We start from the raw sequence: 24915 nt of genomic DNA on the forward strand, positions 1-24915 counted from the left end.
TCCTGCATCCCCCGAAGCTGGTTTAGGCCGCCACATAACCTGGCTCTTTATCTTACATCGCATCCCGCATCTCTTAGCTCAGGTTGTTCTCCTTTTCACAGAAATTGTCCTCCCCGCAACTCGTGCCCCGTCCCCGGGGGCCACGCAGGAGCCTGGCAGAGGGGCCGGGCGGCAGGGACAGCCGTGTCCCCGGGGCCCGGGGGAGCGGCCGCCCCACCCGTCGGGGCGGGCTCGAGCAAGCCAGGTGAGGCGGTCCCGGCCCTGCCTCTCCGAGCTCCTGCCGCAGCCTCCTGCCCTCGCTCCCGGCCGGCGCTGCGCTGGGGCTGCCGGCGGCATGGCGGAGTCCCAGGTGCTGCTGCTGGACGAGCTGCACGTCAACGAGAAGGTGACGGAGGCCCAGGCCCGCTTCTACTACAGCGAGGAGCAGCGCCGAGCCCTGGAGGCGCTGGTGACCCGCGGCGAGGCCGCGTACCGGGAGGCGCTGAGGAAGGAGCAGCTCCGCGATTTCCTCTCCGGCCGGGAGCTACAGGACCTGAGGGGCGGCTGGCGGGGCTACGACGACCCCCGGGAGGGCGGCAAGGTGGCGCGGGGGCCCGGCGGCGAGACCCTCTCGCTGGCCTACTGGCCCGAGTGCTCGGACACCGAGGTGCCCCCGCTGGACTTGGGCTGGACCGACAAGACGTTCTACCGGGGCATCAGCCGGGTGTCCCTCTTCACGCACCCGCGCAAGGAGGAGAGCGCGCCGCACCTGAAGGAGGTGGTGCGGGACATGATCCAGCAGGCGCAGAAGGTACGGAGCGGCCCTCGACGGGCCGGGCCAGCCCTGCTGCCCTCAGCCGGGCCGAGGGTCTAGCTCGGGGCGTGGGGTGCAAGGCGGGCGAGAGCCCTCGCTCTGGCCATGTAATGGTCGGCGTCCATCAGGCAGGGCTTTCCCTGCGCCTCGTTGCCAGTCGTGTTACGCTTTGCCGAAGCTGATGCCTGTGATGGGGTGAAACATCTTCACACCCTCTCCACCTCCCCTCAGGTGGGGTTCTGTACCTGTGGTTCACCTTGTCCTGTCCCGGCCTCATTCCCGGGTTCACAGGTCGTGAACTGCTGTTACAGCCACCCCTGCCTGGAGTGTGCAGGTGTCCCTAGTTAAAGACAGGGCAGCGTGTTCGTTATGGGATGGTGTTTTTTGGGTTTATTTTTTGTGGCCTCAACACCGTCCAGCCCGGGCTGCAAGTAGACAAAGTACAGACAATATGAGGCTGCTCCTCCCATTTATCTTTCCCTGGAAATGACTGCTGGTGGTGACAGGGCACCTCTGGCAAGGAAGCAAACCAGCCATGATGCTTCAAGAGCTTGCTTTGAACAGGTGGGGCAATCACGAGGTTTTTCGTCACCCACCCCAGATGTGGGTGAAGTTCCCGGGGAAGACCACCCAGGAGAAGATCTCCGTCAGAGCTGACACACCCCTTAGGTAAAGGGGAGAGCAGCGTAAGAAACTTCATTCCTGTGCTTAGTTTTGCAGCTTTCTGGTATTTCTGCTTTATAATTCAGCAGTCATTTCCTCCTCCACCTGTTCCCCACGGCCAGCACACACTATATGCACCACTTTTACAGACTTGTTCAAACCGAATCTGCCGGGAAACACAGAAAACTTTCCAGAGAGGCATTAATCTAGTGGGTGATCTTCTTAGCTCCCTGCTCTGAGAAATTGTGCACACCCTGTAATTCTGTTCAGTGACTGGTGTGATCAGTCACTTAGAAGCTGTAAACTCCTTACACTCTGATGTAGTGCAACTTCACCTCCTCCTTGCACTGCTACAAAGGTTTCTAGAGACTGTTCAAGAACTGGGAAAGTTTGTTTCTTTCAATAGCTGTGCCTGGCACCTAGAAATAATTAAATCCTTTGTAGATTTTTATTTTTTCACTGACTGGACAAACTGTGCCCCTCCCAGCCCGAAGCTGGTTTCATGTTTAACAGCCATTTGAGTGTTTAATGGTCCTTTTCATAGATAACTATGCCTATTGTGTTCAGCTGAGCTCACCCTGGCAAAAAACACTCCAGGTAGCAGCTTTTTTAGTCAGCAAATGAAAGTGGGGGACTGTTGAGTTTGTTTTTTTCTGAGAGGGGGTCTAAACAGATACTGGTAATATGTGGCACAAGTCTGTGGGTGGCTTATCATGAGTATTTTACAAACATATGTTAATTAAGCTACCTAGGTGCAATGAGATTAGCAAGCATTAACTTGCCAATCTTAAAATTCCTGTGAAGAGCTAGGCACACCTATGGGCCCTACAGATAAGTTTATTATCCATAGGATTGGAAGAGAAATGGGGAAAACTTCTTGCAGGGGTAGACACTCATGCTCTGACTTGCTGTGCTTGGGAACACTCCTAGCTGTGACAAGGGTTTGAGACGGCAAACACAACAACAGGCATTGCCCATGGCAAGTTTTGACTGCTGTTCTCAATGGTCCCCAGTCTTGGAAAGAAGCCTGGACTGACCCAAGGCCCCACAGCCTGGAGGGAGCCATCCCTTCACAAAGGGATCCCTTCACATCCCTTGCAAAGCTGGTACAGACAATTAATGGTTTGTCCAGGATAGGGTGTAATTTCTGCAGTTGTTACACTCATTGCAAATGGTGGGGATGGAGAGAAGTTCCTGCTTCTGTTGTCCATTCCCTATGTGGATGTTCTTACTTCAAATGCATACTATTTGGCATCCTTTCTCCTAAATAGCTTGTCCATACCACTGTGTGTGGGGGGAGAGGGAGCATAACAGGCCTGAGTTAATTCATGGACTGTTCATGACTTTATTTATTAATTGCCTGTATATGGGGTTGTTCAGAAACAAAGTGGTACAAGTTCGCTGTATTTTAATTTTTAGAGATTCTGGTAACATTCCTGTTATATTCCTGCTGGGAAGGGAGAACCAAGGCAGGACCTGAAATCCTGCCTAGTAGAAGTTACTGTGGGACTTAGTATGATGTAGCTCCAGCATAGTTCACCTCCATCAGGAACTTACATGTTAATGATGAGCATAAATACAATGTCAGCTCTTTTTTCTTTCTCTAACAAAGGGAAGCTGGTGTAAGCACTGTTGACAGAAGGAGCCTGACAGAGCAGATGTGTTGGTTGTTGTTGGCTGTACAAGCAGGGACTCAGCAGAGATTCAGCAGATGCAGTGGGGGATGTTTACTGTGGCACCACTTTCCCAAAAGCCATTTGTTCAAGGGCATTTTTCACAGGAAAGAGGTCTCAGGGGAGAATTATTCCCTCTTCCTTAGGGGGCTCCTGCAAGAGAGCTGCACCTTTTCCAAGCATCAAGTGAAGAAAGTCCTACAGTGTGATTCAGTATTTAGCTCCATTCACACCTGTATATGCCATCCCCAGCCCAGATGGGCTTATTGCTGTGATTCCCAGCATCTGGGAAATTAAAATTTAGACAACTCTAGTCCCAGGATACTGTCAGAGCATGGCAGCTCTGACCTGGCAAGCTGATTTTATGCAGAGGGACTAGAAAAACAGTAGTTTCCTCCATTGATAACCTTTAAAATGTTGAGAAGAATAACTCAGGCAGAAAAATTAATTGGTATTTCTAATGGTGTAAAAGATACATGTTTTGTCTTTCTCTCCCTTTCTATAAGATCAGCATTAAAGTTACCCATAACCTTCTTGGTTTTGTTGTTACTCATCCTATAAATGTTCAGGCTTGTCTCTCACGTCAGTGAAAGCTTTTGTTTTATGTAAAATCTATGCCTGGAAAGAAGGATTAGTTTTATACCAGAAAAACAATACATGCGAAGAGAGGGAATGATAATTTTGCCTCCAAATCTTGAATACACTCCAGTCCCTTTCTGAGAAATATGAGGTGTTTATGTTTGAGCCCAATAAATCATTGCTTGAGAAGCCAGCCCTGAGAGCAGACTTTTCACAGGGATTTGGTGGGAAAAAAAGGAAAATAGAATTCTTATTTTCTACACTATGCGTCATGGTTGAGGATACAAGCCCTGATTCCTCTGCACATTCACTCTTCCATTAGATGCCTTCAGGTTAAGAGTTAAAGTTGTGTTTTCAGTGGTTTTTTTCAATATATTTTCAGTGTTCTTCATTTAGGTGAGTCCTTACAGAGACAATGGAAGTTTCTTAATACAGAGGAAAAACTAGGTATTTGGCTTTGGCATTCCTCAGGCTGCTAAAATAAGTCAGTTTCATCTGGAAGAAGGAGAACTCTCATAGACATTTACTAAGTTCCTTCCAAAGTGCAGCAACTAACTCAGAAAATTACAATTATTGGTAGTGCTTGGGCATGTACCTCCCTGGACTTTGTTCTCCCTATGAAGGCTTCTCCTCCATTATCTGGTATCAGTGCTCTCCTTTATTTTGCACCAGTGGGGAAGGCCTTCCTTTCAGTTCCTAATAGTTATTCAGTTGTCTGTCTACCACCTTCTTGTTTCCAGATTATTGCAGTGGTCATGGATGTGTTTACGGACCGGGACATCTTCCGCGATATCGTCGATGCAGCGTACAAGCGCTGGATCCCCGTCTATATCATCCTGGATGAGGAGGGTGTCAAGCTCTTCCTGGAAATGTGCAGATGCCTTGACCTCAGTGACTTGCAGATCCGGGTAAGGTATTCCGTACTAAACCATTATCTCCTGCAGGTCATTGGCCTTTTGCAGTTGGAGTGAATCTTGGAACTTGCTTTGACCGGCAAACACATCTCTTCCTCCGTACCACAACACTAAAAGTGATGGAACACAGAGGGATAACAGTGTGGCTTTATAATACAGAAGGAAAGAAAAAGGAAAGATTTGGGTTTTTTTGCCTTTCACCCAAGACAGGGATCTGTGTAGTTTTTGGCACTTATAACCTAAAAATTCCTGTCTGGGGAGAAAATTATCAGAGAAAATTGCTATAGGTCTTCTATGTGAGGATTCAAACTAGAATTCAAACTAGAGTTCCAGGCAGGTCTTGGAGTTGTCTGCATGGATCCCTCTTACAGGACACATACATTCTGTGAAAATCAAGACTTTCCTTCCCAACAGTGATCATCGGAGTGAATGAGCTTGTAGTCCTCCTCTAGGATGACTTAAAGGAGAATTTAAGGGATTGAGGGCCACAGTGTGCCTTCAAATAGTGCATGCAGCATAGCAGAGTAGTCAGTCTAGCTTGGCTGGCAGAAGCAGCCTGAGAGAGATCTCACTCCATTACATACAGACTGAAATCCTTTGTGTATTTCTTGTTAGTATTGTATTCTTTCCTTTCCCCCCCATCTTTTTAGCCACTGTTGCTACTACAGACTTGTTCTAAATCCTGAAAAAAGTTGCTGGGTTGGAAACAACCTATGGGATGCCAGACTCACCCATTTGTGATCCAGTTGTTCTGTACAGCGGCGGTGGAAAAAGTGCGCTTTGCCTGGAAGAGGGGTGGATTTTCCTTAAACACTCCGTTTATAGTTAAAAAAACCCCAAAACTCAAAAAGCTCTGAAGATTATAGAGTCTCATCTTAATCCTTTTAGGGGAACCATCTTAAATCTGAATGAAAATTACCTGCATATATCTGAAGAGTTCTCCTGTGAACTACCACTCTGCTCTGAGTTTCATCAAAAAAGACATCCAGCTGAGAAGTTTTCCCTTTTTTTCCAAAACAGTGGTGGAAGTTCCTTCCCTCTGGTGTCTTTGAAAGCAAGACACAGACCTCATTATAACAGACATGTTTCAAGTGCCAGTGGTATTGTGTCTCCTAGGCTTGTGTCTCTTTGGTACATAACTGTGAAATCACAGCAGTAGTTCCATCTGCTCTGGTACCAGTTTCCCAGTACTTTTCTTACTCTGTCATCATGTACAGCAATGATGTCTTCAGTACTACAATATTTTAACCCCTGGACAGAGGGAATGAAAAGATGCCCTGGTATTTTAGAAAGAGCTGTGTTGCTATTGGAGAGGTGAGTTCCTTTCAGTCTGTTTTTTCTGTCTCTAAAGCAGTCCCCTTCTGCTCATCCTCTTATCCTTCTACACAGGCTTGACACTCCTAAACCAGTGACCCCAGTGATGTGCTACAGCAATGCCTAGGTCCTGCAGCAGTCTAGTTGTATGGCTCTCTCTAAGGAGGTGCAGTTTGAACTGATGCAATCAAAAGAAGGAGAAAATGTTTCTGTGTCCCTTCTATGATTCCATTCTTCATGGCAGCCCGTGCTATGTTTTTCTTTAGACATCTTCAGCTAAAAATAGTACAAGCTGAGTAGAAGCAAGTCCACTGAGAAGAAATTCTTAACAACTTTTAACCTAGTTGATCACTATTCTGCAAAGCTTCAGCCCACAGATTGCTATCCTTCAGATTTTCCCCCTCTTTTCCCAGGTATCTCATACTGGATCTTAAATTCCCCTGAAGGTTGTTATCTTTTTTTCCAATATGGCTTAGGTATTTTTTTAGTCTTGTTAAAGCCAACACAGTTAATTCCTGTATATGGTTCTATGGAATGACCAGGGAGATTCTTCATGGAATGGGGAAACAAGTCATTTGCCTCTCAAGGAAGATGTTCTCTTAGTATCTCACCCAGAGCTACCTTGGACATGCCTATGCTGCTGCTGGGTCAGTGTAGCAGAAACCATCATGTAGGGATTTCCCTGGCAACAGGCTTTGGATACCCAAGGAAGCTCCAGAAGGTTAAGGTTTCCCCTTGAGGACTCCTTCCATCCCTTCTTCTGTAATGTTCCAAGGGTTGAAGATCCAGATTTAAAGCAAGAAAGCAAGCTGGATCTCCAGTCTTGTTCAGCAGAATCATTTTGTCCCACATTGTTTGATTGCAGAAGATACTGAAATTGCTAAGGAAACTTTCTTTCACCCATTTCTTATCTACTGTCTTTCTCCTGATATCTGCTTTGATGTCTGAGTTTCTTTTACTGATTTTTAGCAACAGGGAAAATGTTTTCTCCTTTTTGAATTACCATTTTGCTTTATTCTAGAAGATTTTTACCAGTTTTCACCAGACATAGTTTGCCAGCAAAGGAGTTGCATACTCTTCTTTCCTGCCCTTCTGCCCACCTTCCCTTGGGAATGCATGTGCAAGGTACAGAGGATGGCTTCTTTTCTCAGGAAGTTGCAGCCACATGAGATATAACTCTAAGGTTTAGAGACAAGTTCTGATCCCAGGGGGAGAGAGATGATGCACTACTGTGAACTGCAGTGTCACAGTGTTTATTCTGTTTTCTGTCACCAGCAGATACTCATTTTGTTCTGTGTTTTCCGCCCTTTTGTTCCCGTTGCCCTGTTCATCCAATGCAAAGTGAATACTTCAACCATCCTAATACAGGGAGGTTTACAGTTAACACTGGGTTTTGCCCTTTGTCTATGCACAGCGATGGACATTTTCACAAAATTCCTGGCTATTGTATTCTTTTTGTAGAGATGGTGTCATGATCTGCTGACAGTCTCATGGGAGGGAAACTGCTGTAGGAAGACCATACCTCACCCTACAAAGAGTAAAAGTTCTTAACCAACTCCAAACATGAAATGAGAAAACCTCTATTTTTGTCTGAAGGCCAGAGTTCACCAGAAATGTATTTAAATTCAATCATCAGAACATTCATGGGTTGTTCATAAGAGCATGTCTTGTGTGTGTGAGTCATATGGCTTCCTGAGCCTACAGGACATAGTTTGTCAGACTTCTGTTATGTTGACACAAGAGTGTTCTACAGAGATCACAGTGAATCAGAGTTCTCATAGATACTAAATTCATAGCCCCTCAGAAATTCCTCTTTTTGCAGGACCTGAGGGTGAATGTTCTCACCAGATTTTAGATAGGTGGTTTTTGTCTTCATGTTTCTGTTAACTCCAACCACAGTAACAGACACTCCTGCCCAAAGACAGAGAATTCTCCTAGAGTTCCAAGGGAATGATTTATCTGCAGGAAGTTCACCTTCACATTAATTTTTACATTAATTTTCCTAACATGTAAGAAATTTTTCCTTTCACTTCAGAAAGTCTAAAAAGCTTCTGCCTAAGAAACTTATGTAATTTCATTTCGATAATTTATGGGTTTTGTCATTGACTCCTACCTGAGATGAGGGAGGGGTGGAATGTGATGTGAAGCAGTGCTGTTGGTTTTTTAATGGTCTGCTGGAGTATTCTTCTAGACTACTTGTGACCTTCTGAGATGGGGGCTTGCAAGGCTCTCTTTTTGTAAAGATACAGATAATACTCAGTAATTATCTTGGCAGACCATGTCCCAGCTAGCTGCATTCCATCCTGTTCTACCTGAATACTTGCAAGTTACACTATTTTGTCAGTAACCATGCCCTTTCCAAAACTGTCCAGGGCAAAGAGAGGATTTCCCAGTTCTAAGAGGGAAGGTGCACATAGGATTCTCTGGTGGAAGCAGTTACAACACCTCCCTTTAGGGTCTGTCTTGTGTATTCCCCTTCTCAGCCCCAGTTTGTAAGCACTACGGCCTAGGTCTGTCAAATCAGTCACAGCATTACTGACTTTCTAAATTGGGTCTTATTTAGCTTTCTGTGGATTCAGAGTGAGGTTTAAAAGTGTCACAATAAAGCAAGGAAGACCAGTTTCTTACTATTTGTATTAGGATGCTCTGTCAGGCTTGACTGTTACCAGTCATATTGAGTTGTAGCCAGGGAGATGTTAGTCATTGCTTGTGGTGAGGAGTGGTGCAAGTCTGTGGAAAGGAAATATAGAAATTTAATGCAGACTGCATCTCCCATAAGCCAGGATATTACAGAACAAACCTTAAGCAGGCTTCTGCAACAATACAGATCTGGAGGTGTCACTTCTATCTGGTGAGCTAACTGGTCCTCTAGTCAAAATATTTGTTACTACTGTAACTCTAGTGCCGTCTGAAAATGCCTGCAATCTCACTTCATTTATATTTGTCTCTCCTCTTTTGTTATTGTGCAGTCTTTGGTACATGTTCTTCCTCTGTAGCTTGACTTAGCCTACAAATGTTCCAAGATCCTTCAAGGCAGAAAATTGTATACAAATAACCTGTTAAGTGACTTGATGTTTATATGACTTTCTGCTTGTTTTCTGCATTTCAAGATGTATTAATGCACTCCTGTACCTATTTTATTCAAGGAGGTTTATGTGCTCAGCTGTTCAGTTCTATCCCCTCTGTGCCTTTCTAAGTGTTACACACAGCTCACTTACTGCAGAAATTCAAGTGTGCTTTCTTTTCACCCAAAGAAGGTGATAGAGCATACAAGCACAATAAGATCCACGCTGTTATATGCTGGGAAACTTTCTGCTCACACAGGCTGATACTTCTTGATTCAAAGGAGTACATATCACATCAGAGCTGTTGACTGACTTCTTGTCTTGTGCAGTCAGCAAAGCATGATTTGGCAAATCCCACATCCAACATTAATCAGCAAGGAAAAATATAATTCAGCCAAATTCAAATGTTATTTTAATTATTGGAAAGGGCACCATTTCTCCTGTGCTCTACCCAACCTGTCTTCAGCATCCCATACATATGACTCATTGCTAGGCCTTGGGCAAGCCACTTCATCTTTTTCTGTCTTAGGCTACTCATCTTTAAAATGGGGTAATAATACTTTCAGCAGTGTTGGGAGCATTAATTAGCTAATGCCCACACAGGACTCCAGACAGATCAAGCAACAGCTGAATGCAAAACAGAGCTATCATCAGTTACTGTTAGTCAGAATTTGTATTTCCACTGCTGTATTCTAGTTGGGGAAATAGCAGCAGTTTCAAAAGGCAGGAGTTGTATTCAGAAAAAACAGCTTTTGAAAGAAATCTGCATTCTTATAATCACTCATTCCTGCATGCTGATTTCTATAGCCTACCAGTATTTAAGCTGTCGGTGAGGTTTATAGTAATAGGACTTAGCTCTTTGTGGGATCTGAGGCTGTGCTAGCATTAGCCAAATCCTCCTGATTTTTCTGCTCTGCACATGGGGAAGAATGAAACAAAGGTGAATTGACTTTCCCAGAACATCATAGGGAGCAGTATCAGAACTGCAATTATGCCTGGGACTATCTGACTCCTAACCCTGGATTTATGACTCCAGTTCACAGTGCTTTTAGCTTTTCATTCTTAAGGAATCCTTACATAAAAATAGGGTGGAATGAGGAAAATTGTCTAGATTTGTGTGTCAGAGTGACAAGATAATTTGCTCCAAACTTATACTGACATTCAATGTTTTTGGATTTGGGGGGAGGAGAGGGGGAGTGTTTCATGTTAGACACTTTGGGAGTTCAGCCTTGTGCAGCCAGGACCCATGAGCAGAGTAACACTCAGTCCAGTGTGTAAATATATCCTTATAGTATGCACAGGCACTCATCTATTGTTGAAAATCATGTAATCCTAACTTTGTGGTTTTTCTGTGTCTGGTAGTGCTTTGTTTCATTACTTGTAGGTTTGCTGACAAAAGGGTGTGAGATGTGAGGTTTGGGGAGAAGTATTCTCTTTCTAACTACTTCCATTCATTTTATGAAAAGATTCTCCTTCCTCATCTTCAGAAATTTTTCTTTGCTGATCTATTTAGGACATTAGTAGAGACACTATCTGAAAGCATTGTCTTGCCAGTGGCTCAAGTGAATAGCCAAAGACAGCAGGCAGGGTTCTGATGATGCTGACCCCTTGGACAGCTATAAACTGTCCAAGATGGAGAGGAGTGACCTGTGTAGACAGGAGATGACAACAGGGCTTACAGCACTATGCTTTGCTTTGCAGCCCTTCTGGTGGCTGATACAAAATGAGCTGTAGTCCCAGAAGTAGTGAGACAATGTGAGTGACATCTTAACACTTGGAGCTGGCAATTATGTAATTTTCTGCCCTATTTATTGTGACATTTTGTCTTTTCACCTCCCTGTTAGAATGTCCGCATACGCTCTGTGACAGGAGTTGGGTTCTACATGCCATCAGGGAAGATCAAAGGCACACTGGCATCCCGATTCCTGATGGTGGATGGTGAAAAGGTGGCCACTGGATCGTACAGGTGGGTTACTCTTGTTTAAGGCATTAATCTAAAGAATGGTCATTACTTTGCTTGAGAGTCTTCTTCACTTGTCACCCCCCTTCTGTCCCAGCTTCTGTAATCTGTGTGGCATCTGTAGAAACTGGAGTGGGACAACAGAGAAGGTGGCATGGAGCCCTTCTTCAGAGAATGGAAAATACCCATGCTGGCAGACCTTTTCAGAGGGCTAGAGACAGTTCCACCCTGCACCAGGAAGGGGTCTACAAGAACTCCCCACCAGTCCCTGTACTCAGTTCTCTTCAGTGAGGTTTTCAGTCCGGAGACTCTTCCTGTTGATTCAGTGCTGCTTTTTTAAAAGGGTCCTTTAGAGTTTCAGGACCTTTTCTCCCAAATCTGGTCTACATGTCTAAAGAAGAACAATAATGTTGTGTCATGTACCTATTGGGGCCCATCTGGCCAAGGATATAAGGGCAAATGGCATAATGCTACATATTCCCCTGTAGTGTCTTAGGTTTTTTTAGGTGGGCTGGGTCAAGTATGCACCCCAAAATCTAATGTCGGTTCTGTTCCCTCCTCTTAGCTTCACATGGACTTCATCTCACATTGACAGAAACATCCTGCTAGTCTTGACAGGACAGCACGTGGAGATGTTTGACATTGAGTTTCGTGAGCTCTATGCCATCTCAGAGGAAGTTAATTTATACAAGGAACTGGGCATTGCTAACCCATTCCTCCATGGAATTGGGAAGCCAGGCTTTCATTCCTCCACCGTGGCTCGGAAGTTCATTAACCCAAAGTATGGTTTAGTAGCAGGGGCAACCCGTGGTGATATGATGCTCTGGGCTTCACGGCACAGGCAAGACCATCAGGGAAACATGGAAAAGGAGGAAACAAGTGAGTCAAAGAAACGGTTAAATCAGTTCCTGAATGACTTGGTCACATTGGAGCAAGTGTTCCCAGAAATAGATCCACCTCTGGAGAACTTGAACAAGCTGAATCGGAGCCCCCAGAAACTGTTGTCCCGGCTCCACATGGACCTGAAAAATAAATCCAAATCCAGAGAGTCCATTCGTGACATAAAGAAGGAAGATGCACAGAGCAATGCAAAGCAAGGGAAGCGGTTTGCCAGTGGGCTTTTCAGTCGCAAGGCTAAGCGCTCTCCAGGCTCAAGCATCGAGGCCAATTCTTTTGCCAGTGAAGGACATTCAGGAGAAGACCTTGGGAACATGAAACTGGAATATGAGAGGCTCAGCATTGGCCATGCTAGTGTTCGGAGCACTGGAGGCAACTCAGGTAAAACCTTTTACAGCATACTCTGCTTTCTGTGTCCCTTGCTCTGAGCTTGGCTGATTGATGCAAGCATACCCACTATAGGCACCTGTGAGTAGATCCTGTCATTCTGAATCAAAATGAGCGAAAACAAAGGGTAGAAGTTGTATCAAAAGATACATGCAATATAAGTTGGAAGCAATTTAATGGCAGTCTTACTGTAAGGTTGGTACTTCTCATGTGGATGTTTCTCATACTTTTGAGCAGCAAAGGGAGAGAAAGGTGAACATTGCCTTGTGTAAAACAGTGCTCAGTCCATGAAGTGCATTTGCCTAATAAACAGCAGCACTGTGTTTTCTATGGTAGTGGCTAGCAGGCCACAGACAGATTTTCAGTGTAATTCCTTCCTTTCCTCATTAGAGTTTAGGCAGGTATATTTCCTGTGACAAATTCCTGGTGGAGAAAAGAGGAAAATGTGTTTATGTTGAGGTGAGGGCACAAGGATTGAAGGAAAGGGTGCAAGTCTTTTTAATTTGCTCCTTTGCCACCTTCTGAAATGGAGGAGAAGGTCATGAAAATAGAAGCTACAAAGAAGTAGGTCACTAGATCTCAACTTTTCTTTCTTTGCTAATGCATGATTGATATTTTCATTAGGTCCTTCAAAGGCTTCAGTCAGTTGAAGACACAAATGATAAAGATTTCTAATGGGTTATGGGTTCATGGCTAACTCCCCAACATTTTACATGTTTTGTGAGATTGAAGTAAATCTTTGGTTGTCATCCTGGTTGTCTTTCTCTCAGTGAGCTGTTTTGGGTGTCAATACCTCCTGCGCCATTAGGAAAATAAACTAATTGCAAGGAGAAAATTTATACTCCACTTGTCTGGCCAGTGCTCTGATGAATGCAAAATGCAGATGTAGAGAGACTGAATTGCTTTGCAGTTACCATGATGTGAAATGGAAAGATGTTCTTTTGGGACCAAGAAGAAAAGCAAGGAATTGAGATGGTCAACAACAATGAATAATTAGGTTCCTGGAAATATTTCTGGCTAAATGAAGGACAGACTCAAAAATACCAAATGAACACAAGAGGAATTATAAGAAGGAATGGTTAATTTATTTAAGACTGTAGTAGATCCATTTTAGAATCTGTATTTGGGGAGGTAGAAGTAAACCCTGGTCTAAAGAGATCCTCTCTCCAAGTAAGTCTTGAGCACAGACATTATGTGCTGGTGGGCCCCATTCCTCAGAGCCAGGAAAAGCAAAATCGGTGAAGACCTGTGGGGAGATGTATGGGCATTTCCACTCGCAGGAATGGAGCTGAGTGCTTGCACTACCCTCTAGTGACAGAAGGAGAGAATCTCTGATTCATCAGCACTTTGCATATCAGAGATAGTCACTGTCACCTGTTTCAAAGCAGCCAGCCTGGCCTTCCCACAATGTCCTGATGAAATCAGGCCCAGCTTAAGGCACGAGAGGTTGATGTCTTTGGCTGGACAGTGGGGCACTGCACCCTGCTGGGCCATTGCACCATCCAAGCAGCAGGGATGTCCCTGTTCCTCCTAAAACAGTGGATCTGTGCCAGACAGTCTGATGCTTGGTCTAGACCATTTCCACAAATACATTACCATGCTATTATGTTCAGGTTTTATTTATTGCCACTGTTACTTCCTGCAGACTGCCAACTCTTTCAGTAAGGGGGAAGGAAGAATTGAGAACAGGTCCAGGGAAGATGCTGAGGTCCAGCACACCAGTCTTCCCCCTGTACTTTTTCTGACCTGATAAATCTTTCCAGGGAGTCCTTGCTAGTATTTTTGGTTTATGCAAATTGAGAATGCCTGTTCATGGTGACACTGGGAGACTCCATAGCTTTTGAAGTAGGGTGTAAGTAGACTTTGTCCATCTGGTGTCATCAAAGGCTGAAGGAAGATCATGGATTGTGAGTTGCTTTTTAAATAAATTACCTTCTTGTGAGAGAACAATTCTCTAGTCTAATAGTCCCAAAGTGGCATGTGAACAGAGATGGTAGAGGGCAGATTAGATAGATGGAGACTCATGAGGAGCAGAAAAGGATTTAATAAAAAATTCTTAAACACAGCCATGGAATAGAGTCCCAGCCTCAGTATAAGGATAGAAGACACTTTGTTCTTGGGTAACTTTAGGGCTGACTTAGGTTTAAAAGTTTAAGCAAAACTTTGAGGAAACTAGTAAAAACTGGTGCTGTGATATTCTGGGTGACAGAAGGGAGGTAAGAAGTGGAAATGAAAGAGAGGGTACTTGGTATGCGGGCAGGTTAGGATGCAATTATTCAGAGCTTCACGGTTTGAAATAGCTGCCCTTAGCTTTTGTAAAGATTAAACAGCACACTTAAGCCCCATGGGCCTGCCTGTGCACACATCCTCCAAAGTCACTATTAATTCTTTAGCACCACAGAGACACATCCCACCTTGCAAATGCATGGAGACACCAAATCCACACCCAAGTAGCTCATAGAGTAGTTGAAAGACACTATTCAAGCAGGCTAAAAGTCAGATTCAGTCTTGTAGGAGCAAATGGTGATGAAGAGAACCTGAGCTGGGAAGGGAAATGATGGAATTGTGTGCTGTGATGGAGTCTGAAAATCTGATGCAGCTTTTACAGGCTAGAAAAGGATTCCTATGAGTCAGAATTGGGAGTCTGGAAAATACAAGGGCTCCAGATAGAAAGTAATGTCCCAAACTAAGTATCTGAATTAACACCCTGAGGTGTTGTCCTAGCACATGGCAAGTTGTACATTGTCTTAAAAGGTTTTCTCAAACCATATCATGAAGTTATCAGAATTTCACTGGATTTCACTGTTGCCTGCTGAGGAACATAAGAGCAGCTCTGAACCTGACCAGAATCTTGTTAATTTTAAGCTGGTGCTGGGCAGACTGTGGTCAGCAGAGACAGTGACTTTTGTGTACAGTTTCTGGGAAACACTGCAAAAGTCTGAAAGCTGTGTGCCTTCAGAAGGTGCAGACTTTTTAGTTAGTGTTCTCCTTTGGAAGAAGCAAAGTGGGCTTGTTCAGAAGGGTCTGCTGCCCTGAGGTGCTCCATGCATCCACTTCATTCCTCATGAGCACAAAATCCTTAGTAGAAGGATTTTGTGTTTCAGTTTTGTGTGCTTCTTGCAACAAGAAATGGAATTGACGCTGGGCAATGCAAAAGCATTAAAATAGCTGCTTGGTTATCACCAGCATTTTTCAGCCAAAGTGAGATCATGGAAGGGTGGTAACTGGAATTTTCAGCCTCTTTTCTAAAGAGAGAAAGAGGGAAACATTGTTTGGTACATAAAAGGAGGATGTTTGCTCTAACTGTAGTGGGATATGTAGAAAAAGGTCAGAAGACAAGAGTAGAAAGTGACAAGAAGAAAAGGGCTGGGAGTTGAAATTAAGCAGAGAAGCACAGATATTTCAAAAAAAGCATGAGGGTCTTGAATGTGATACAGACAGGGAAGGAAAGAGGGGTGGGGAGGAGATAGGAGTAATGATAACACTAACATGCAGGATATGTCAGAGGGGGACAGGTAGAATGAAATGCTACAGGGAGCTGTGGGGAGGAGGCAGTCACAGAGCAGCCACGGAAGTGAGGGCAGGGTGCAGTGCAACCTCCCAGGTGAACATCAAGAAGATGCAGTGTGGAAAAAAGTGGAGAGAAGGAGGGGGAGAAAAGAGAGCTCTTCTCTTCCTCATCACCTACAGGTAAGGGCAGCATTGATCAGATACCCTTCAGGCAAGAGAGTGACATTAAAAATTATTCACTTGAAGCCCAGTGCAGAGGCAGTGCTTGAGTTTAATGCTCCCTAAACTTAGCAAGACTGAGACTTCTCAGTAGCATGTCACCATGACCTGTGGCAGTTTTCACTCTCTGTTTTCACTCTGAACTGGCATCTGGCTCCAAGTGCTTGGGAGATGCACATGTACCTTCCTTCTGTACAAATACATGAGTGGGGCCTGCCTGTGTTCAGAGTGATTCCAAGCCACGTGGCAGCCCCTGTCAGTCCCTGCTGTCCTGGGCCAGAGTCATGCAAGATTTACTGAGCTCAGATGAGCTCCCTTACTTGCCTTACTCACAGTACTGAACACACTTCTGTACAGTGCTTGAAACAGATATGCTAGGGCATCCAGATCAACATCTGGCTGTAATGATGGACACCAGACAGAAGTGCAAGCATTGAAAGATACTGGGAGCAGAAGAAATTCATAGAGTAAGCAGTGAAAAAAACCTAGGATTATAAAAAACTGGAGGCAGCATACTCTGCCACTTTAGTGAGAGACCTTGAGGCCTTGGGATTTGTCTTGCAAAGGCAGTGGTGGAAACACTGGCACTAGAGATGTTTGAAACAAAATGTGAAAAAAAACCTCTACTGAGAATGTGTGTGGGTATCAAATGAATGAGATGACCTTGGGTTTTCAGGGTTTTTTTCCATACCTCACTCTTTGGAAAACTTCTCACCCAAGGCATGACCAGACTATTTATCAGTGCCAGCTGGGACCTAATGAAGCTGGACTGGGTACAAGCCAAAGCCTAGAAATACTTCTCCAGTGGTTTTCTCTACAATATACTCTGCATTTGATCTTATTTTAATGTTTCTTCATTTCACTGTAGCAGAAAAAAAGCCATGAGAGAGTGCAGAATAACGTAGGTCTAACACAAGGTGCATAGTGAAAAGTGAGAGTGAAGCATGAGTCCAAACTTTATCCAGGGCTTATTTACTTGACATTAACACTACTTTAACTTCTTTTCCTTCCAGGTAACCTGAATCCAAACTCCACTATGAGCGATAAAAACAAACAATCTACCTGCGTATTATCTTGATTGGGAAGGACTGTCTGGAGAACTAAAGACTGAATCACAAGCTGCAACAGTAACTTCTTGATTGATTTTGAACCTACAGCCATATCTTCATGCAGTGATCTGTAAAGCTACTGCAGGTCCTGGATGCATCTGGCACCCCTGACTAAAGCACATTTACTGGGTGATGAGCAGACTTTGGATAGCTGGTCCCTTAAATGAGGGTTAGTGATGAATGTATTAGTCCATATGTCTATGTGCACACATATTTTGTATATAAAAACAACTGTGATGACTGGTCTCAGAGCTTGCTCTGTGCCCAGAGAAATGCAGGAGATTTTCTGACTTACTTGTGCTGCTACTTCAGTCTGTCTGGCTGCAGACTTGGAATCACTGTGTTGCATTGTTTACTCTACTGCACTGCAAAAATGTATTGATCTGACTAGATGTAAGGCCGAATCCAATTGAAGTGGCAAATTCTGGGTGAAATAAGGTTGTTTACAGACAGTGGAGCAATCCTTTGTCCATAAGGAGTCTTCCTGTAGATTCCTGTTGTCACTGGCCCAGGCAGGAGAAGGGTTTAGCCAACAGTAGCCTACAGAGCAGTATCGGAACTGTTTCACCTCATAGATGTAGCAGTCGAACAAAGTGATTTAGCAAGAATGTGGCAAAGAGGAAAAATGGAATATAGGGCGATGTTTAACATACACTTGGGACTGGGTCAGGAAAAATGCCTGATAAGGGGCCTGGGCAGGGAGCAAGAACACAGACTTTAGGGGCTGTGGTCAAATCCTCGTTATTGCTAATGCAGCAATACTTTTACCGTTCATGGAAACTGAATGATTAAGGAGCACATCTTTGAGGGTTGAAAGAGGAAGCAGAGGAGGCATGCAAGCTTTTCAAGCTTTTCAAATACCCTTTTTTTTTAAGTTGACCTTTCCAGAATTTAAATCATTCTAAAATTGAGAGCTTTGATCCATAAGAAGTATTGTGTGCAATCAGACCAAAGGCCATCTGATCTGCTGTTCTGCCTCTGAGAATAGCCTGTAACAGGTGATCACAGAAGCATAAAATACAAGGCTTGTATATACAGAGGTCTTTCTCTGACACCATTCTAGCAGTCTATGGACTTTCTCAGCTTTCTGGCAGTTCCTTGTGGACCTGGTCTTAATGAATGTACTTGTCCTTTTCTAAAAATCCTTTTTTACTTTTGGCCTCTAAAGTGTTCTGTGGTACCAAGCCCTAAATTCAATGCATGTACAAAAAAAGAACTGTTGTCAGGCTGTTTTAATGGTTTCCTTGATGACTACCTCCTAGCTACTATGGGATCTGACTGGCATTTCTGTCCTCTTGTTCACTATCATTTTTCCACTTCTGCTCACTAACAGAGTGGATAAACAGATTGTTTTTGTCTCTACAGTGGGCAGATTGACATTTCACTCTGCTTTCTTGCTATTTAAATTACATATCCTGCTGTCATAAGTAAATCCTCTTGTGATACCTAAAAAAATTACATCCTAGCTATTAGAAGAGACCCGAAAACTAACATGCCTACTTGCCAAAAAATATTTAAACATCAGAAAAACACAGGTTTAGTTTTCTTGCTTTTTGTTTAGAGAAACCATCTGGGTTTTTAGCTGCACAACAAATTCACAGCAAAGGCAATTGATGCACTCCCAGCCCAGAAGCAGCTGATTGAAAGACTCTTTCAGGTGCTGGGATGCAGTAGAGGTTGTTACACTCCAACAGCTGTCTGTAGCTGATGGTAAAATGCAATTGATTGATTCACTGATTGATTAATTACCTTTCCTTGAAGTATATTTAATTTGAATGGCAAGCAGGGCCATTTTACTCTATTTACCCTGCAGAATATCTTGAGATGGTAAAATACCAAAGGTATTCTGCCCTCTGTTAAAAATACTCATCCTCCATGGGTTAAATGCTTGCTAGTCTATATAATATATTCTATATAGCCTTCTGGGAATGAGCTGTAGCTTTACAGCTAGGTCTGTCAGCTCATATTATGAGCAGTGTTTCATAAAATTGTTCCTGGTAATGGGAAAAAAAAGAGGTGTTGGAAATGACACCACCACTTGCATGTAGAAGTGATGTGATAGCTGAGTTATCCTGTTGGCTTCATGTGTGTAGCTCATGTGCCTAAAGCTACTCACTGTGTTTGCAGGATTCTTGAAAGTGGCATGATTTTGCCATACTTTGGTTACCACTCTGAAGACGTTTGGGAGACTTTTTTTCTCTCCTTGTATTTATTTCACTTGTTAGCAAAGATCAGACATAAATTTATTAGGCTGTTGTTTATTAGGCTTTTTGTTCTGAAAAGAGCAGTGTCATCTGGTGCTTCCTTTTCCTCCTAGGCTTTTAAAATATTTATTTTTTTAATTGTGCAATAGGTTAATTAACTAATTAGCACCATGTTGATATATATGGTCAGGTTTTCCAGGAAGTCCTTTATCTCCTTGTTGCTTCATCCTGGGTGACTTCACAAATAGTCCAGGAGGCTGATTTCACTTGTCCTTCCTTTCCTTCTGCGCTTACGCATTAGTGTGCTTTACTTTCTCTTCCCTATGGTGGATGTCAGAGCTCTTTTTTTTAACCTGTCAACTAACAGGATATCCTTTCCAGAGAAAGTCTCTCATCTGCTTGTCTTCTTGGTTGCCACACCAGTTCCTGAAAGGTAATGTTCACTTGTTTTCAGATTCTTTCCATGGAAATCAGTCTCATGCCTTGACTCCGGGGTCTAGTAGAATTCCTTAGGCTTATCACACACTGCTTAATTACTTAATTTGAGAGAACAGACTTGCTTTTTTGCATTACATAAATCTGCTCCCTAAACTCAGCATGACTGAGGATGCACACAGCCTTGTTGATCCAGAGTGGAGGTTTCAGGCTCTGGTGGAACTAGTTTTTCCCTGAAGATAAAATCTGCTGAAGTTGAGCTATTTACCTGCTCCTATGGCAACAGAAGTGAGTCTGTGTGAGGTGACCACATTTATTTTGACTAGTTTTTGCTGATCGTGGTTCTTGATGAGTGCTAGAAACCTGGGGCTGTGACCTGTAAAATGAACCTCTCTTGCTCTCCAGATAAAATGTGGTTGGTGGTGCTGGGGGTCACAGGGGCAAAGAGCAGTGCTTAGGAATTGTGTTGGAAGTCTGCCAGCAGAGGTTGAAGGTACAGCAGTATTCAAATAAGCTGTCATTTGGTGCTTGCCCAAGATGTCCCCTCTTGTAATCAAGTCACCAACCTCCCAAGGGGGTGGGAAAGATGGGAATGGTTCTGTTGCTACTCAAAAGAGCCAGATTAGCTCTCTTTGGCATCTCTACCTTGACCATGCACAATCCCAAGAGGACGCCTGTCCTCTGGATCTCTTTCCCTCTTTGGCTGGTCTGTGTGGAGCACCATGGGGCCTACAGCTGTGGTCCTGGTTTTGGACAGAAAGTAACGAAGCTGGGGCTCATGGCTCTGTCATTCTGGCCTGCAATGGTGAGTGGTTCAGAAAGAGCCACTTGGGTGAATGTGTGCCTTCTGTGTTTCTTTTGGTATAAGTTTGTATATTTAATGTATATGTGTCCAGTTAATTATGTGGGAGACCTTTTCTAAGTCAAACAAATAAACTCTATACTGTGTTACATTTAGATACTGTGTTCATGGTGTCCTTTTAATTTCTCTGCTACAGTTCCTGGATTGGGGACATTTTCGTTGTTTATTTGTCAAGAACCTGTACTGTCTGGATTAGAGTAGGTTTCTGTGTAACTCGTGAACTTCTTTGGTGAGTGTTTGGTGGTATTTGTTAAAAGAAATGTGGGCAGCTAAATTCCTCATGAGTTCAGTGTTTTGTGGCTTTGAGTACCTTAAGAGAGACTAATTCATTCCTGCTTTCTTGCTGCTGGAGTAGGCTGCAGCAGATGTCCACTTTAGTTGTTTGAGGTTTTTTGTTGTTGTTGTTTTGTTAGGTTTTGTTTTGTTTTGTTTTAAATTACTTTGCAGCTGAAATGTGTCTTGCTGCAGCTGTAAATGCATCTGACAAAGTGCCACCTCGGTTTTCCTTTCCATCTTTCTTATATAATTTGTACCCATCAGCAATGACATTTAATTTATGAAACTGAGTCCCTGTGCTACATTTCAGTCTTACCTGGTACAATGTAATCCTTGACATTTAAGTAACTCACAATCTCTTGTTTCCCATGCTCCCTTTGTTTGTGTGTACAAACACCCATTTTAAAATTCCTGACCATGTCTCAGAATAAATCCAGCCTCTATTTTACTTTTGGGCATTAGGGTACATAAAAAAGTATTTGCAGTAAACAAAATCTTCATCTTTCAGTGTTTTAAATCCATGTAGCAATTGAATTTGTACTGTTTAAGAGGAGTCTGTCAAATCCAAGCTTGTTTACCAGGGTATCTCAGGGCTGTGCAGATCCTGGCTTCTTTCTTTATAGCAATAGAACCGCCATGACTTTCTGCCTTTTCTTTTTCTTTTTTAGGGAGGTTCTCCAAGGAAGAAAGATAAGACTGGCCTTCCCCTCATTTCTCTGCTACTTTTACACTCTTGTTTCTTGACACTTTTGTCTGTTCTCTGGCAAAACCAGGGAGCACTCCAGGACTGAATGACCCCTTTGTGTCTCTAGAACTTATGTCCCCTGTCCTTAGCCTGCTGAAGAAATGTAAATTTGGTAATCCTCATTAATGAGCAAGGCTTAGGAAAAGTAGAGTCAGTGACTGTAGGACCAACATGGAAGAGAAACCTATGGATGTAGATGTAATGGTAAAGCCTTTATGCCACTAGCAAGGCTGGGACAGGTTTTCCTAATTCTTTGCACAACACGTATTTCTCATCCTTCTTGCAAGTCTGGGCATGTGTGCTTGGGGAGTTTTGGTTACAGAAAACCACAGCATGACATACAGCACTCAGCATCCAAATGTGGGCAAATTTCAGCAAGATAAGGAAGTAAGAGAGTAGGTGGAAGTGTCTGCACAAGAACTTAGGGGCACAATAGCTGCTATATCCTAAACTCATCACATAATGTGTTCATGTCTTGAGTTTTAGAGATGTTTCTAATTCTACTCCTTTCTACCTTTCCAGCCTATCTGTCTGTAATATCAACTTTAGCCTTTCATCTGACTTGTCAGGTTTTATTTTCTTTTTCTAAAACATTAGAAATGTCACTGGTAGGAGAACTGTAGGCATAAAACAGCCCTCCTGCCTGCCTTGGGTAGAAAGCAACAACTTCGAGATGACAGAGAGTGCTGAAAGGAATCATTTTATAAACACTGGACAATTTTTTTATAGAGGCTGAAATTTCACTGGACATGTGAAATTGCACATAACCAGGAAAACACAACCAAAAGAATTTGTGCAGAAAGCACAGAGGCAAAATACAACATTTGCATAATGATGATTGTGGCTATTACAGAGAGCTTGAAACCTAGAACATAAAAAATGAGAGCTGATTTCAGTGCATTTACATCCAGTAGCACAGGGAAGGATCATGGAGGTCACGTTAAGGATATTTCTATTTGTGAGTATTGACTCTATTCAGGGGGGCCTTTGTCTTTTTGCTTTATTTAAAGCAAAAGAGCTTCCGAGTTGCAAATTTCCAATGTCTAAGAAAGAAAAGTATGTTACACCAGTGGGCTGTGGACTGATGAGCATTTTGCATGGGCTTGGGGGTGGATTTGGCCCATGCCTGCTGCGTGTTGAATGAACACCCATGTTTCTTCAGCTATTTGATTTCCCAGACTGGAGTGGCTTTTCCAGCAAGGATGCAATGGAGCTTTTTCTAGCTCTCTGCAATGAGACCAACAGCCAATTGATTGCAGGATGCAGCACTAATATCAAGATGCTACTGTGATACTTACATTTAAAAGTGCCCAAGGAGTAAGATATATGAGCTAAAGGTATGTGAGAACACGGGGGAACAAAGGAACAGGAACATGTCTGTGAGATCTAGCTGCTGGAACACTTTGGGTTCTGTTTCTCCTGAGCTGGCAACAGACCCATGGCAGCATGGAGAATGGGGGGAAAAAAGACTGAGCACACAGGAGAGCAGTCTGCTTACTCCAGAGCTGGATCCTACACCAAGCATTAGAAACAAAGGCTATGTCTTTCACACCACCAGCATGTATGGAATAGGAATGTCAGTTGTCTATGACAGCAGGGTTGCAGCAGCACAGGTCTGGGGTTTTTACACATTTGGGATTGTGAGGAGTATAAATGTTCTAACTGAGGGTTTATAGAGGCAGACCCTTGTGTCTGAGGTTCCCCCAAGGATGCAAGAAAAGGTAAGTGCTGCTGCTAGGATATAAAGGGCAGAACTCTATTTGTCCCTGCTTGCATTGCTTGGTGGGTGTTGTGGTTAAGAAACACAGCAGGGGCTATTTTATTATTTTATGCTCTGGCTTTTCTGAAATTTCACTAATAGTGGAAAGGTACCTGGGATGAAACTTTTTTGGAGGGGATGCTTCCACAAAGAAAGATTATTTAAAAGAAAAAGCTAGTTCCCTGAGAAGTTACAATATATTTGGTGAAACTGTGTGAAACCTTAACATGTAGGTGCTAGACAACCTTAGGAAAAGGGCACTTATTTCAAGTGTTTGAAAAGAAAAGCTATTTAAACTTTGAAGGAGCTATTGGTTTTATTGTTGCAATATTTATGATCCTCTCTTTATAGGTCATGCAACCATTTCCTTCGTTATCCTTAATCTCCTACCAGAAAATCTTTCCCTTGGCTGACAGTCCCCTTGTACTGAGCACTTGCACTACAGAAACAGAAAACAGCAAATCTAAACAAAGAGTGATCATCTATAGCTGCCTTGCTAAGTGCACAACACATCTGCAGAAGGATCAATTGCTCTGATTTAGCACGGCCATTAGTGACATTTTGCCACTGAAAGGAAGAAAATGTCTCTGTTTAGTGTCCTGAGGTATAACAGCAATAATCATAGACATTAGAAATGGGAAAGGTCACTAGGTCATCTAGTCCATTGCCTCAGTACAATGCAAGGCAATTCACCAATATAACTTTTCTAGGACTTGGTAAATTGTGCTACCACTCGTTTTATGTTCTCCTTCAAAGTCTAACAAATCTCATAGGAAGGAAGTTAAAAAATAACTTTTTGGAGAGCTACAGTAGGCGGGTGTTCTGACGGACATTGCACTGAAATAATGACCTGTCTCCTAGTTTATCAAAGCACCTGCCATTGCCCTTTTACAATGAGGACACTGTAATATATTCACTTCCTTTGTTCTCTATTTATGACTGCAGCATTTCAACAAATCAAAGTTTTCTGGAAGGAAAAGTTGGGACTACTTCTACTGGTTTCTCACCAATTTCTACACCACTTTTAAAGATGTTGATTCAGCCACAGAGCTAAAGTTATGCTTCTGTAAATTAATTTCCCTGCACCCAGTGGGGCTACTCTGGATTTAAACTGGAGTTACTGACAACCCAGCTTCCTCTTTGCATCCAAGGAGACAGACTCACAAGAACAAAGAGGGAGACAGACAAGCACAGGCGCCAGCTACAGATGCTGCACCCTGGAGCCAAAATGAGGGTGTTGTTCCAGGCAGGTTCCATCTTGTTTCAAAATCTTCCACATAAGTAGTGCTTGGTATAAGTAATTGGGAATTCACCCATGCACAGCAATGTTGTTAACATGAGGACACTCTTGGAAACGCTGTAGGGTGTTTGCATTGAATATTACTGCAAAAGCAATTGCTGCAACAGAAAGTCTTCTGGAGGAGTTGGGCTCCCTCAATAAACATAGTCTCCCTGTCTTCTTGAACACCTCTCTGGTCTGGAATATCTTGGAAAAGAAGCTTAAATGCATATTTACCTTGCTCTTTGAGCATTAGCACTACCCCGTGGAAG

General features: G+C 43.4%; 1 protein-coding gene across 1 annotated transcript; it reads left to right on the plus strand.

Annotated features, from left to right (window-relative positions):
* The first annotated feature begins 334 nt into the window (after positions 1–334).
* Positions 335–18894, plus strand: FAM83F (family with sequence similarity 83 member F). Its single transcript, XM_054632318.2, has 5 exons — positions 335–790; positions 4449–4616; positions 10846–10967; positions 11527–12239; positions 16988–18894. Exons 1-5 carry the CDS (start codon positions 335–337, stop codon positions 17050–17052), a joined length of 1524 nt encoding a protein of 507 aa, XP_054488293.1. The 3' UTR covers positions 17053–18894.
* Positions 18895–24915: the final 6021 nt, after the last annotated feature.

The sequence above is a fragment of the Agelaius phoeniceus genome, chromosome 5 (assembly GCF_051311805.1).
Source record: "Agelaius phoeniceus isolate bAgePho1 chromosome 5, bAgePho1.hap1, whole genome shotgun sequence".
In the NCBI taxonomy this organism is placed as follows: Eukaryota; Metazoa; Chordata; class Aves; order Passeriformes; family Icteridae; genus Agelaius; species Agelaius phoeniceus.